At 37.2% G+C, this 11,067-nt stretch overlaps 1 protein-coding gene across 1 annotated transcript; it reads left to right on the top strand.

Moving 5' to 3' along the window:
* The first annotated feature begins 3,669 nt into the window (after positions 1-3,669).
* Positions 3,670-10,629, top strand: LOC103951991 (protein PAT1 homolog). The gene is made up of 5 exons (XM_009363505.3): positions 3,670-4,297; positions 4,977-5,110; positions 5,327-5,377; positions 7,015-7,078; positions 7,609-10,629. The coding sequence occupies exons 1-5, from the start codon at positions 4,210-4,212 to the stop codon at positions 9,735-9,737; spliced, it is 2,466 nt and encodes an 821-aa protein (XP_009361780.2). The 5' UTR covers positions 3,670-4,209; the 3' UTR covers positions 9,738-10,629.
* Positions 10,630-11,067: the final 438 nt, after the last annotated feature.

An 11,067-nucleotide genomic window follows, 5' to 3' on the forward strand; every position in this document is an offset into this window, starting at 1 on the left:
CCAAACTTGGGTTACTGTATATGCTCGAGAACGAGGACAGTTGTGTTTGGTTTTTGGAACTGCTAGCTGCTGACTTAGGAATTGTGAATCAACGTGGTTGGACTTTCATTTCTAACAAACAAAAGGGTTTAATACTAGCTTTTGAGAAGGTGTTGCCTGATTGTAATCATTGGTTATGTGTTAGGCATTTATACACCAACTACAAGGTAGATGGGTTTAAGGGGAAATGATTAAAAGATGCATTGTGGAATGTTGCTAAGTCAACAACCATCGCTGATTTTAGAAAAAGTATGGCTGGGGTGAATAGGTTGAATGTCCAAGCTTATAAATGGTGGGTGAAGAAACCAGTCTTGCATTGAAGTATGTCACACTTTGCGACACACAGTCAGTGTGACATTCTCTTAAACAACCTCTGTGAGAGTTTTATTGATGAATATGATATGGTTGAGAAAGGATGCAATGAGGAAGGATAAATGAGCTATCTGCCCATAAATCCAAAAGAAGTTAGAGGTGTACAAACTGAAAAGCTCATACACTATAACTACATGGTTTGGAGGAGAAAATTTTGAAGTGGATAAAGGCAGATGCAATATATTTGTGGTGGATTTGAATGGGTGTACTTGCTCATGTAGAAGATAGGATTTGACATGCTTTCCTTGCATACATAGTTGCTTGTTCATCTATTATGCAAGGAAACAGCCTGAGGAATTTGTTTCCTCTTGGTACAAGAAGGAAAAGTACTTTAAAGCTCACGAAAACTTGATTCAACCCGTCCAAGGCATGAAAACAAATGCATTCTTCCTCCAACTTTTAAAAGGCAGCCTGGGAGACCAAAAAAGAGGAGACATATGGAGGGTGATGAAAATGAATTCAAGTTAAGCAAGAGAGGGCAAAAAAGTGTGAAGTGTAGTGTTTGCAAGGCCTTGGGACACAACAAGGTCAGATGCCCAACCACTCATCCTCTTCCAGCTGCTAGAAAAGGAAGAAAAAGTAAGAAAAATGAGGTATACTTTTGATATTTTTTGTTGATTTTTCATTTCTTAAGTGAATTTGTTATTTGTGAATTGTAGTATATGTCAATGCTAATGCTATATGAGTTCATTACTTAGGCCTCAACATCTAAGGCATCACAACCCTCTAAGTCATCACAGTCATGCACTCAAGAAGCTCCACAACCTTCATCTCAACCAACTCAAGCCTCTCAAACCACTTCAAAGCCTACTGCAAGAGGTCAGAAAAGGAGGAGGAATGTTCCATGATGCTGCTTTAATGTTTTAGGTTGTTTAAGGGTTCATTTTGTTATAGTTGAATATGCCCTTAGTTTTTTTTTAAATAACTTTCTGATAGATCTTTAGTGTTTTGGACAAATCTTTGGTCTTTTTGGTGCTCTTATTTTGGTTTAATTGTGTACTTATATTTTGGAAGAATACCTTAACCCATTAGTTGTTAAAGTTGTGGTTTTTTTATACTTTCCTGTGAATTGGAGGGTGTATTGTGAACCTTGTTGTGAATTGAAAGTTATTGACAATTGAACTTTGTTGTGAACCCTTGAAACTTTGTTGGTAGTTGGTAGTTAAAATGATGAATTTGCAGATTTAGAATTCAAAGTTTGTTTGGAATTGAATTTGCATATTTGAAATAGAAAGTTGTGGTTTTTTTCCTTATTTAATTTGATTTTCTTTTTCAAAAAAATTTGGGCGAATTTTTTTTTTGAACCCCTTCTCAAAAAAAAAAAAAAAAAAAATCCACTTGGACCCTTTAATGACACGTGGTGTCCAGTCATTGTCCACATGAGCGCTACGTCATCAATTAACGGGAGACTTAATAGTTTAGCTAACGGATGTATGAGACTGTCCCAAAATTAACACTTTAGGTATGACTCTGGGACAAAAAAAACTTAATGAACTAAATGTTGAAAACCACGAAATATAAGGGTAGTAAACTGAGATTTACCCTTATTTTTTTGTCATTGATATTTTTTAATCGACCTAATGGACAAAAGTTGAGAGAGGTATGTGAGAAGTAAAAATAGGTGTGTGGATAACACTACCCTTCATATTGCATCCTAAAGTGTGTAAATTATATCAATTTATGTCTTTGATCTAATTTATTGTATGAAAATTCATTAAATTGATGATATGGTGGACTTTGCGACCCTTATATGAGAGAGATTTTTCGTGTCTCTGGAATACAGGGTGGTACGCTACTTTAGACCTTTATATGAGAGAGATTTTCAATCGTGTGAAGTTTTTTTTCAAGTGTTAATCTAGTTGTATAATTATATATGATGTACGGCTCCGTGTTCCAAGCACACTGAAAAGTTTGTCCTTGTATGGGCTAACTTGTAAGCCCACATTAAGAAAGAAACTCTTCAACGTAATAGATAATTATACTTCAGAGACAAAATGTGTAAATTGATACAATTTCAAAAACTCAGTGTGCAATGTGAAAAAATTGAAACCTCATAACCTATTTTAAAAATAACCTTAATTTTAAAGAAAAACTAACGAAAAGTCCAAAAATACTTTAGTTTTAATGAAAAATGACAAATAAAGGTGTAGTAAGTAGTACCAGGGAAAGGTAAAAATGTGATTTTTCGTTAAAAGTGAACAATACCGGAAGTGTTTCATTAAAACTCCATAAATTTAAAAAGCGTAAAATATAGTTAATCCTAATTTTTTTTCTAATCTTTTTTTGCAAGACACATTTGATTATATGAAATAGATCAACATGTATGGGATTTATCATATACAACATTGTCATTTTGATTTTGCGTTTTCTTTTCATTTTTACAGAGAAGAAATGGAATTGTATTAAACTAAAGTGTCAACTTCATATGCCACACTACGGTCTAGTGGTATTTCTCTTTACTTGTTAATAAGAGGTCTTATGTTCGATTCTCGCCAAAGACGAATTTGAACCATATTATTGATAGCCCATTGTGAGGCTTAACCCATCTCATTTTTCTTAGTGTAAATAATATCGTTTGTTCAGAAAGGAAAAAAGAATTATCAACTTCATATAAAATGTCTACATCAACTTGGTATAAAAATATTTGAAGAGTTTTCTAAAGAAACATTTTAGAGATAGCTTTTAAGTCAACATGATTAAAAGAAGTCTTGTTTTTTTTTTTTTTCCCTCATGAAGCTATGGATTTGATTGAGAAGGGGATTTGTGCCTAAGTTAATTAATAACAATCAATCTTGCACTTGAAGTCTCAAATTCAATTTTCTTTTCAATATTGGTTTTAGATGAAAATTTTCTTTACCCACTTCTAACAAATACGGCAATGAGAAAACATTAATGGTACAAAAAGCTTTTAGAAATAAATTTGTATGCGAGATTACAATAGAGCATTAAACATTTATTCGAGACAATTTATATTTGATTTTTTTAACCCAAAATCACAATATTACCTTTTATGCATCAATCATACCAATTAAAATAAATAATTATTATTACGCTGCAAAAGTTCACATAAAAGATCGAGAATAACTTTATTAACACACTCTCTATTCCATCTTTATTTTATCTATTTTAATATTCACTCCCATACCTAAACATGACTTTAATTCGAGTGTGGGTCTCCTTTCAATGGTGAGTGTTTCATCTCACATCACCCCTACTTTAGTCCATATAAATCAAGAAAAGCATTTCCACTACCAACTTCTACAACCTCCTTTTATTTCTCAATTTTATTGTATTTTCTAAAACTTTTTCAAATAAAAAAAAAATATAAAAATATTTTCACCTCACCGTCCTCTCTTTATTTTATCTAATCCGTCGATCCAATCCCAGTTTTGATAAGCAAAAAAATTCCTATCAAAATATTACAAAAAAAGGCTCAAACTTTATCCCCTGCCTGCCTATCTTAGGGTTCTTTTTCGTATTACAAATCCAACCCAAAGACAGCAGCTTTGCCGAAACCATGGTGGATTCTTGTACCCCAACCACCGTACAGATCTTCTCTCCAGTTTTTCAATCGTCAGCTTAGCAGAAAAACCTCACACATATTTCAGCTTACAAGGGTTTTTGCTCCTCTGTTTTTAGATTCAAATTTTGCTTCGGAGATTCAGTTCCTGATTAATTTTTAGGGTTTTAGTTTACTGGGTTCTGTTCAGTTTTTGCGTTCTTTGATTACATTTGAATATCTCTCTCTATATATATATACGTATATATACTGGATATATAGGAGAAAGAGTGTAGAAAATGGAGGGGTCTGAAAGTAGGGGTAGTATTCAAGAGGCTGCCTCTTCTATCCCTCAAGATCTCAACCAATTGCAGCTTAATTCCTCAGGTTTGTTTCTCTGAGCTTTCTGGGATTCTTCTGTTATTGGTTTTTCACGATTTGCTTTGTTGTTTTGATTATTTAGTATTGTTTTTGGATCTGGGTTCTGTTTGACTGCTGAGAAAACAGACTGTAAAAGTGGGAAATTTAAACTGTGAATTGTTAATGGAGAATTTGATACTGTTTACTGGAAACCAGATGGAACAGTTTTGGATTGCTGTGTTGTTCACTTTGGTGTTTGGGCTATGTTCCGTTCGTGTTGTTTGAATGTAGTTATTAACTACTTTGTGGTTCAGCTTAGGATTTGAATAATTGTTGGACAAAGGTTTAATATAATCTCGTGCTCGCCTATACTTTTTAACAGCCAATATAAATATGGTTTTGGTGTGTCTTTCAGATAAATAAAATGTTCTGCAGTCAATCGGAGGTCTCCATACTTCATAATATTTACTCTTTTAAAAAAGAAACACTAACTTGGTTAATTATGTAATTAGGTGTATACAAGTTTCAATTCTCTATGTCAATGTATGCGACTCAGTAATACAAAATTTTCAATAGTTATTTGGCTTCATGAATAAGTAGTTGCATGGTGCTTTATTGGAAAGTGTTCTTTTTTCTGCTTCATTACGTAATTATTTGGAGCATCATTTAATTCTTCGTTTGACTTTGACTTCTTCATTTTATGCAGGAGAGGTATTCGACGCATCGCAGTACGCATTTTTTGGTAAAGATTCTGTTGAGGAAGTTGAATTGGGAGGTTTAGATGAAGAGGAGGCTCCAGTTGGGTTTGATGATGAGGAGTTTCTATATAATAGACAAGAGGTTAAACCTTTTGTTCACTGATTTTTATGATAATCCCTAAGTATACATGTGCAACCTGTTTGGTGCATGACCGAACTCTCTGTCCCTTGTTCCTCCTCTCATATATATATATATATATGTCCCTCTTTTCTTTCTAAGTTTTGACTGTTGTAGGTGTTAAATGGCAGAAGGAAAAATTGCAATGGGTTGAACTAACTGTTTTTTTCTTATTGGCAGGTTGACATATCTCTATCTGATATTGATGACCTATCATTAACCTTTGAAAAGGTTAGTTTACTGCGAACTTAATGATGTAGGCAGTAAAGATGCATTATTTTGTATAAAACTCTCAGTCAACATGAAGCGGATTAAACTAGTTCTGATGTTTAGTTATTAGTGTTTTCATTCTGTTTAATTTTCTGTTTCACAATGGGCGAGGGCATTTTGAAACAGAAAATTCTGACAATTCAGTTGGGAACCAAAATGTGGGAAAACTGTGTTCAACATCTTTTAAGTCCTGTTTTTATTTCAGTGAGTGTTCTTCTTTATTTTTAAAAACATTATGACAAGTCAGTTGTTTGTTTGGTAAAACAGGGATTAAAATTATTGGTTGTCAATTTATGTGCATCTTAAGATGGAACGTGAAGAGTGGTTGTTATTTATTTATTAGTTACTTTTTTGGGGGGAGGGAGGGGTTAAAGGTGGGTTTGGTGAGTAGTTTGGATGGTTCCAATAAGACCGCTCTTATTGAGGGTGGTCAGAGTATAGCAATGGTGATAAAAAGATGAATCATAGGTGATGGGAACCGCTCTCATTGAGGGTGGTCTGAGTATAGCCCTACTGATATATAAAAAAAAGATGAATCTTAGGTGGCATACCAACTTAGCGAGAGGGAAGAAAGCAAAAGTCTTATGGGGCTAGCAGTTCATTGGGTTTTATGGTTGGGCAGGATTGGTTTTGAAGATCATAAGGTGGCTGCTAGGGAGAATTTGGAGAGACGGTGTTAGATTTTGGGTTCTCTAAGCACACCATCGCAGCTGAATGTAAGGACCCTTTTGATGGGATATTTTCTTTTTTAATCTGTGCATGCTCATTTTTTCTTCTACATAATAAAGGTGTGTTGCTTCTCAGAAAATATGGCATACCTCCATCTTGCATTTGTTCTCAAACATTCAATTCTTGCAATTGAATGCCCTGCACTTTTAAGATGTTTTATTTAATCATGTTGAGACACGAAGAAATCATTAATTTCATAATTTAATGTTACAATTTTGTACCATATGGCCTTTATATTTACTTTAGTGAACTGTGTGCTAGTAATTTGGATTAATTGTTTCATGACGAGAAGTAGTGGAGTCTGTTTATCTGGAGTTTACCATGAATTTATGATCAACAACAGTGTAGCAATATGAATGGAATGCACCTCCTGTAGTGGACCTTGGATATTTCTTTTGTAGTGCAGCATTTCTCTTCGTCCAAACCTGTTTCTCTATCAATAAGTTTATTCTTTTTGAGTTGCATGTTTAGGGCAAAATTCATTGCACTGTGAGTTAGGGCGTGCTGGTTGTGGATAATTATGTTTCCTGAATGTGTTGTTTCTGTTGTGCTTATGGTTAGGCTTTAAATTTTGCTTGGTAGGAAGCATGGATGCATGGTATTTTACTTTTGAACCAGCAAATGAAATTAACACAGGCTACTTACATACCTGGTTATAGGAACTAACATTTTTTAGGTCAATTTTTTGTGTGAAGTTATAAGTTCTGTAGAGAATTAGAAACCTGGCTGCTAATATTAGTCTAAGCTTTCTAATTCTGTGCTAACTTACAACGTACCGTTTGATGTTTGAGCCGTAAAGTTTCCATTGTTATTACTGTATCTTGAGGTATTTCTGGGTTTTGTGTTCTAAGTCACTGTTTTGGTTGCAGTTAAACAAGGATGTTAGTGGAACTAGGAGTGCTGGAGTAATTGGTGATAGAGGATCCAGAGAAAGTGAGTGCAAATATCGGTTATCTTTTTTTGGCTAAGTTGCTGTAAGCCTGCTTCAAGCCTGGTTCTGTGTAGACTGAATATCTTTCAGTTGATTGCAAAGCCTTCATTTGTTTGTATGATAACACAGCAACATTATTATTATTTAATGGTTTCTGCTAACCCAGCCACAATTATTCTTATTTCATGGTTTCTGCTGAAACCTTGTAAAGTATAGCCATAGGTAGGATATTGAAAAAGTTCCTTTTAGGTTGGATCTGTGTGATATTATGATGCGAAACCTAGAAGTGAAATATTTACTTCGACCGTTTGGTTCTGACGTGCACATCATTCTATCTGTTGGAAACTTTTTTCTTCATTTGTGTTTAAGCTTTGATGAAAAGTGCTAGAGGCGTGCTGTGTTTGGAATCAGTTGCAGTCCAATAATTATGACTAGTCGATTTGGGTTCACTGTTGTGTCCTTGAGGACTTATTGAATATATTTGATATGTTGATGTCCATTGAAGCTTCTAATTATAACATGTTTCTTCCAGGTTCATCTGCTGCTGAGTGGGCGCAGGAGCATTTTCCTAACTGGATTGATGAAGAGATACTTGAAGCTGAAAGCACTCAGGATGGGAAACGATGGTCTTCACACCCGTATTCTTCAGCTCGTCCAGTAGAGTCGATGCCTTTGTATAGAACTTCTTCATATCCTGAACCCCAGCAACAGCAGCTGCAGCAGCAGCACCATCAACATTTTACCAGTGAACCAATTCTGGTGCCGAAATCAGCTTTCACTTCTTATCCGCCTCCAGGTGGCAGACCTCAGCTGGCTTCGCCAAACCGCCAAGCAAGCCACCTGAACCCATATCTTTCTGGTGGGCCCCAGGGGGGATTATCTTCTCCAAACCAATCTCCTTACTCTAGCTCTCAACTTCAACTGAATGGATTACCTCATGTATCGCATTTTGGTGGAAATTTGCCTCAGCTTAACCCTGGTCTCTCTAATAGCCGACCCCAAAAGCAATGGGCCAATCAAAGTGGTGTTTATGGAGATCATCCGGGTCTTATGAACAATTTGTTGCAACAACAGCTAGCTCATCAGAATGGTTTAGTGCCTCCACAATTGATGCATCAGCAACAGTCACAACCACAGGATCCTAGACTGCATCATCCAGTTCAGCCATCATTTAATAATTTGTCGGTAATGCAGTCTCAACTGTTTAACCCCCATCTTTCTGCATCCCCGCCCTTGGTGAGCAAGTTTGAAGCAATGCTCGGTATGGGTGATCTTGGAGATCAAAGGCCAAAATCAGCTCAGAAAGTTAGACTGAATATGCGTTTTTCTCAACATGGATTTGATACAGGTAGCCACAGGAGGGAAGGTGGGTGGCCACAATTTAGGTCCAAGTATATGACAGCTGATGAAATTGAAAATATACTCCGAATGCAGCTAGCTGCAACACACAGCAATGACCCATATGTCGATGATTACTACCACCAGTTTTGCCTTTCAAGAAAATCTGCTGGGGCCAAGTTGAAACACCATTTCTGCCCAACTCAATTAAGGGATCTTCCTCCTCGAGCACGAGCTAATACTGAACCACATGCTTTTCTCCAGGTTGATGCTCTTGGGAGAGTCCCCTTCTCCTCAATACGCAGGCCTCGCCCTCTTCTTGAAGTTGAGCCTCCAAATTCATCTAGCCCTGGCAACACTGAACAAAAGGTTTTTGAGAAGCCGCTAGAACAGGAGCCATTGCTTGCTGCTAGGGTTGCAATTGAGGATGGGCTTTGTCTTCTCCTGGATGTGGATGATATTGATCGTTTTCTACAATTCAATCAACTCCAAGATGGTGGAACCCAAGTGAGGCATCGGCGGCAGGCCTTGCTTGAAGGACTTGCAGGATCTCTTCAATTAGTTGACCCACTTGGCAACAATGGCCCCACAGTTGGGCTTCATAAGGATGATCTTGTATTTCTAAGGTTAGTCTCACTTCCCAAGGGCCGGAAGCTCCTGGCAAAGTACCTGCAGCTTTTATTTCCCGGTGGTGAGCTCGTGCGAATAGTCTGTATGGCCATCTTTCGTCATTTAAGGTTCTTGTTTGGTAGCTACCCTTCTGATCCAGTGGCTGCAGAAACTACGAATATTCTTGCAAGGGTTGTTTCATCATGTGCTCGAGGTATGGACCTTGGTGCACTTAGTGCCTGTCTTGCAGCAGTTGTTTGTTCCTCAGAGCAACCCCCGCTTCGCCCCCTTGGAAGCCCTGCAGGAGATGGGGCTTCTCTTATCCTCAATTCAGTTCTTGAGAGGGCAACTGAACTCTTAACTGATCCTCATGCTGTAAGCAACTGCAATATGACCAATCGGCAACTTTGGCAGGCCTCCTTTGATGAGTTCTTTGGCCTTCTGACCAAGTACTGTGTAAATAAATATGATACTGTAATGCAGTCACTGCTAATGCAGGCCCCTCCGAATGTGGCTATTATTGGCTCAGATGCAGCCAGAGCAATTGGTCGTGAAATGCCAGTTGAACTGTTGCGTGCAAGCCTTCCTCACACTGATGAGCATCAGAGGCAGCTGTTGTTGGACTTCACGCAGCGGTCTATGCCCATAGGATCATCTAGCAGTGGTGATGGGGGAAATGGTTCTCACATGAATTCAGAGTCTGTGCTGAGTTGATGCTAAACCATGTGGAGAACCGAGAAACAGAATTTCAAGAAAGAAAAGGAATGAGAAGACATTCTATTGGATTGCGAAATTATCGGGTTCTTTTCTACTTGTGCTTTTACTTGTGAGCAAATGCAACATCTTAGCGAATAAAGTGGGTGTTTAAGAGCATATATATGGTTCGGGTAAGTTTAGAAGTTCAGCGTCGTATGTTGTATTTTACTTATTTTCATGCTTATCTTGAAAAACTTGTAAGCAAGCCTCTCTTTGTAATCCCTTCAAATCCTGAGGGACGGTTTTCGTATTTTATTTTTTTTAATGTTTAGGAGAGGGAATTGGTGGAGTAGATATATTTCCTCAACTTAGGAGCTTATTTTGATGCTCTGTTGTGGAATTTTTAAAATAGAGATGTAGGATGGCTTTTATTATGATGCGACGTGTACGAGGGGGAGAGGGGTTTATGTACAGTTTTCAGTTCTGTTGATCTCCCACATTCTTGCAAGGAAAGGGGTGTGACCCGGTGCGCGCAACTTTTGCTGATGCGGGGTTAGGGAAGGCAGATGATGCAGTGACAGCCACTCCAGACAGATTGCTTTCGCGACTTGAACCGACAATTCTTAGTTTATTTTCGGGCCAGTCTTCCATTATGAAGGTTCGCATTCGTTTACTAATAATGGTATTCAAGAATGTTGGATGAAGTATTTGTTTTGGTTGTGTTCGATTCTTCTACAGTAATGGCTTCAGGGGCCGATGCAGATAGTGGTTCTCGTCTTCTAAACGTAGTATGTTTATTCTGTGGGTTGAGTTTTGAACTTGAAAAACAGTATGTTCCATTTGGTTGGTGCTCTGTAGAGGCGCCCTGTAAACTCATTGTTTCAGTTGACTATTAAGTTCTTGCATCTTATTAGACTGGGCGGCCGGGTTCGTGCGATATATCTCCTGTTACACCTAGAATGACCCCTAATTTGGAGTTGCTAGTTTACTGTTGGTTGGATGTTATGTTTCCGTCAAATACCTTTTATCTGAAAAAAGAGGAAAAGTCTTTTCTTACCAGAAAATGCCATGATCATCGGTGATTTTGAAATGGCATCGAATGTCATAATCCTTGTGAATCTAATCACTGCCTTTGACGGTGTATACTAAATTTAGGTTCATATTTTTTGGGTCAATAGTGAGTGAGTGTTGAAACTTGAAACTCTTCGAGTTAGTTTCGTTTTTTAGTGTTGCAGATAGAGGGAGAATATGTTGGAAAAAGAAGTGTTTTGACGACTAAAAATTGGAAACTAGAAACAATTTTAATTTGTTTTCACTTTTATGTTTTGTTTTTGTATAATCAACTTCA

Source organism: the organism of the source record quoted next, unplaced genomic scaffold, assembly GCF_019419815.1.
Source record: "Pyrus x bretschneideri cultivar Hongxiangsu unplaced genomic scaffold, Pyrus_bretschneideri_v1 Contig50, whole genome shotgun sequence".
In the NCBI taxonomy this organism is placed as follows: Eukaryota; Viridiplantae; Streptophyta; class Magnoliopsida; order Rosales; family Rosaceae; genus Pyrus; species Pyrus x bretschneideri.

Bases quoted from the DNA above. Each gene is read 5' to 3' on its own strand.
- LOC103951991 (XM_009363505.3), top strand. From the start codon at position 4,210: ATGGAGGGGTCTGAAAGTAGGGGTAGTATTCAAGAGGCTGCCTCTTCT. The intron at 5,111-5,326 runs GTTAAACCTTTT...TCTTATTGGCAG, and splicing joins TTCTATATAATAGACAAGAG to GTTGACATATCTCTATCTGA. The intron at 5,378-7,014 runs GTTAGTTTACTG...TTTTGGTTGCAG, and splicing joins TATCATTAACCTTTGAAAAG to TTAAACAAGGATGTTAGTGG.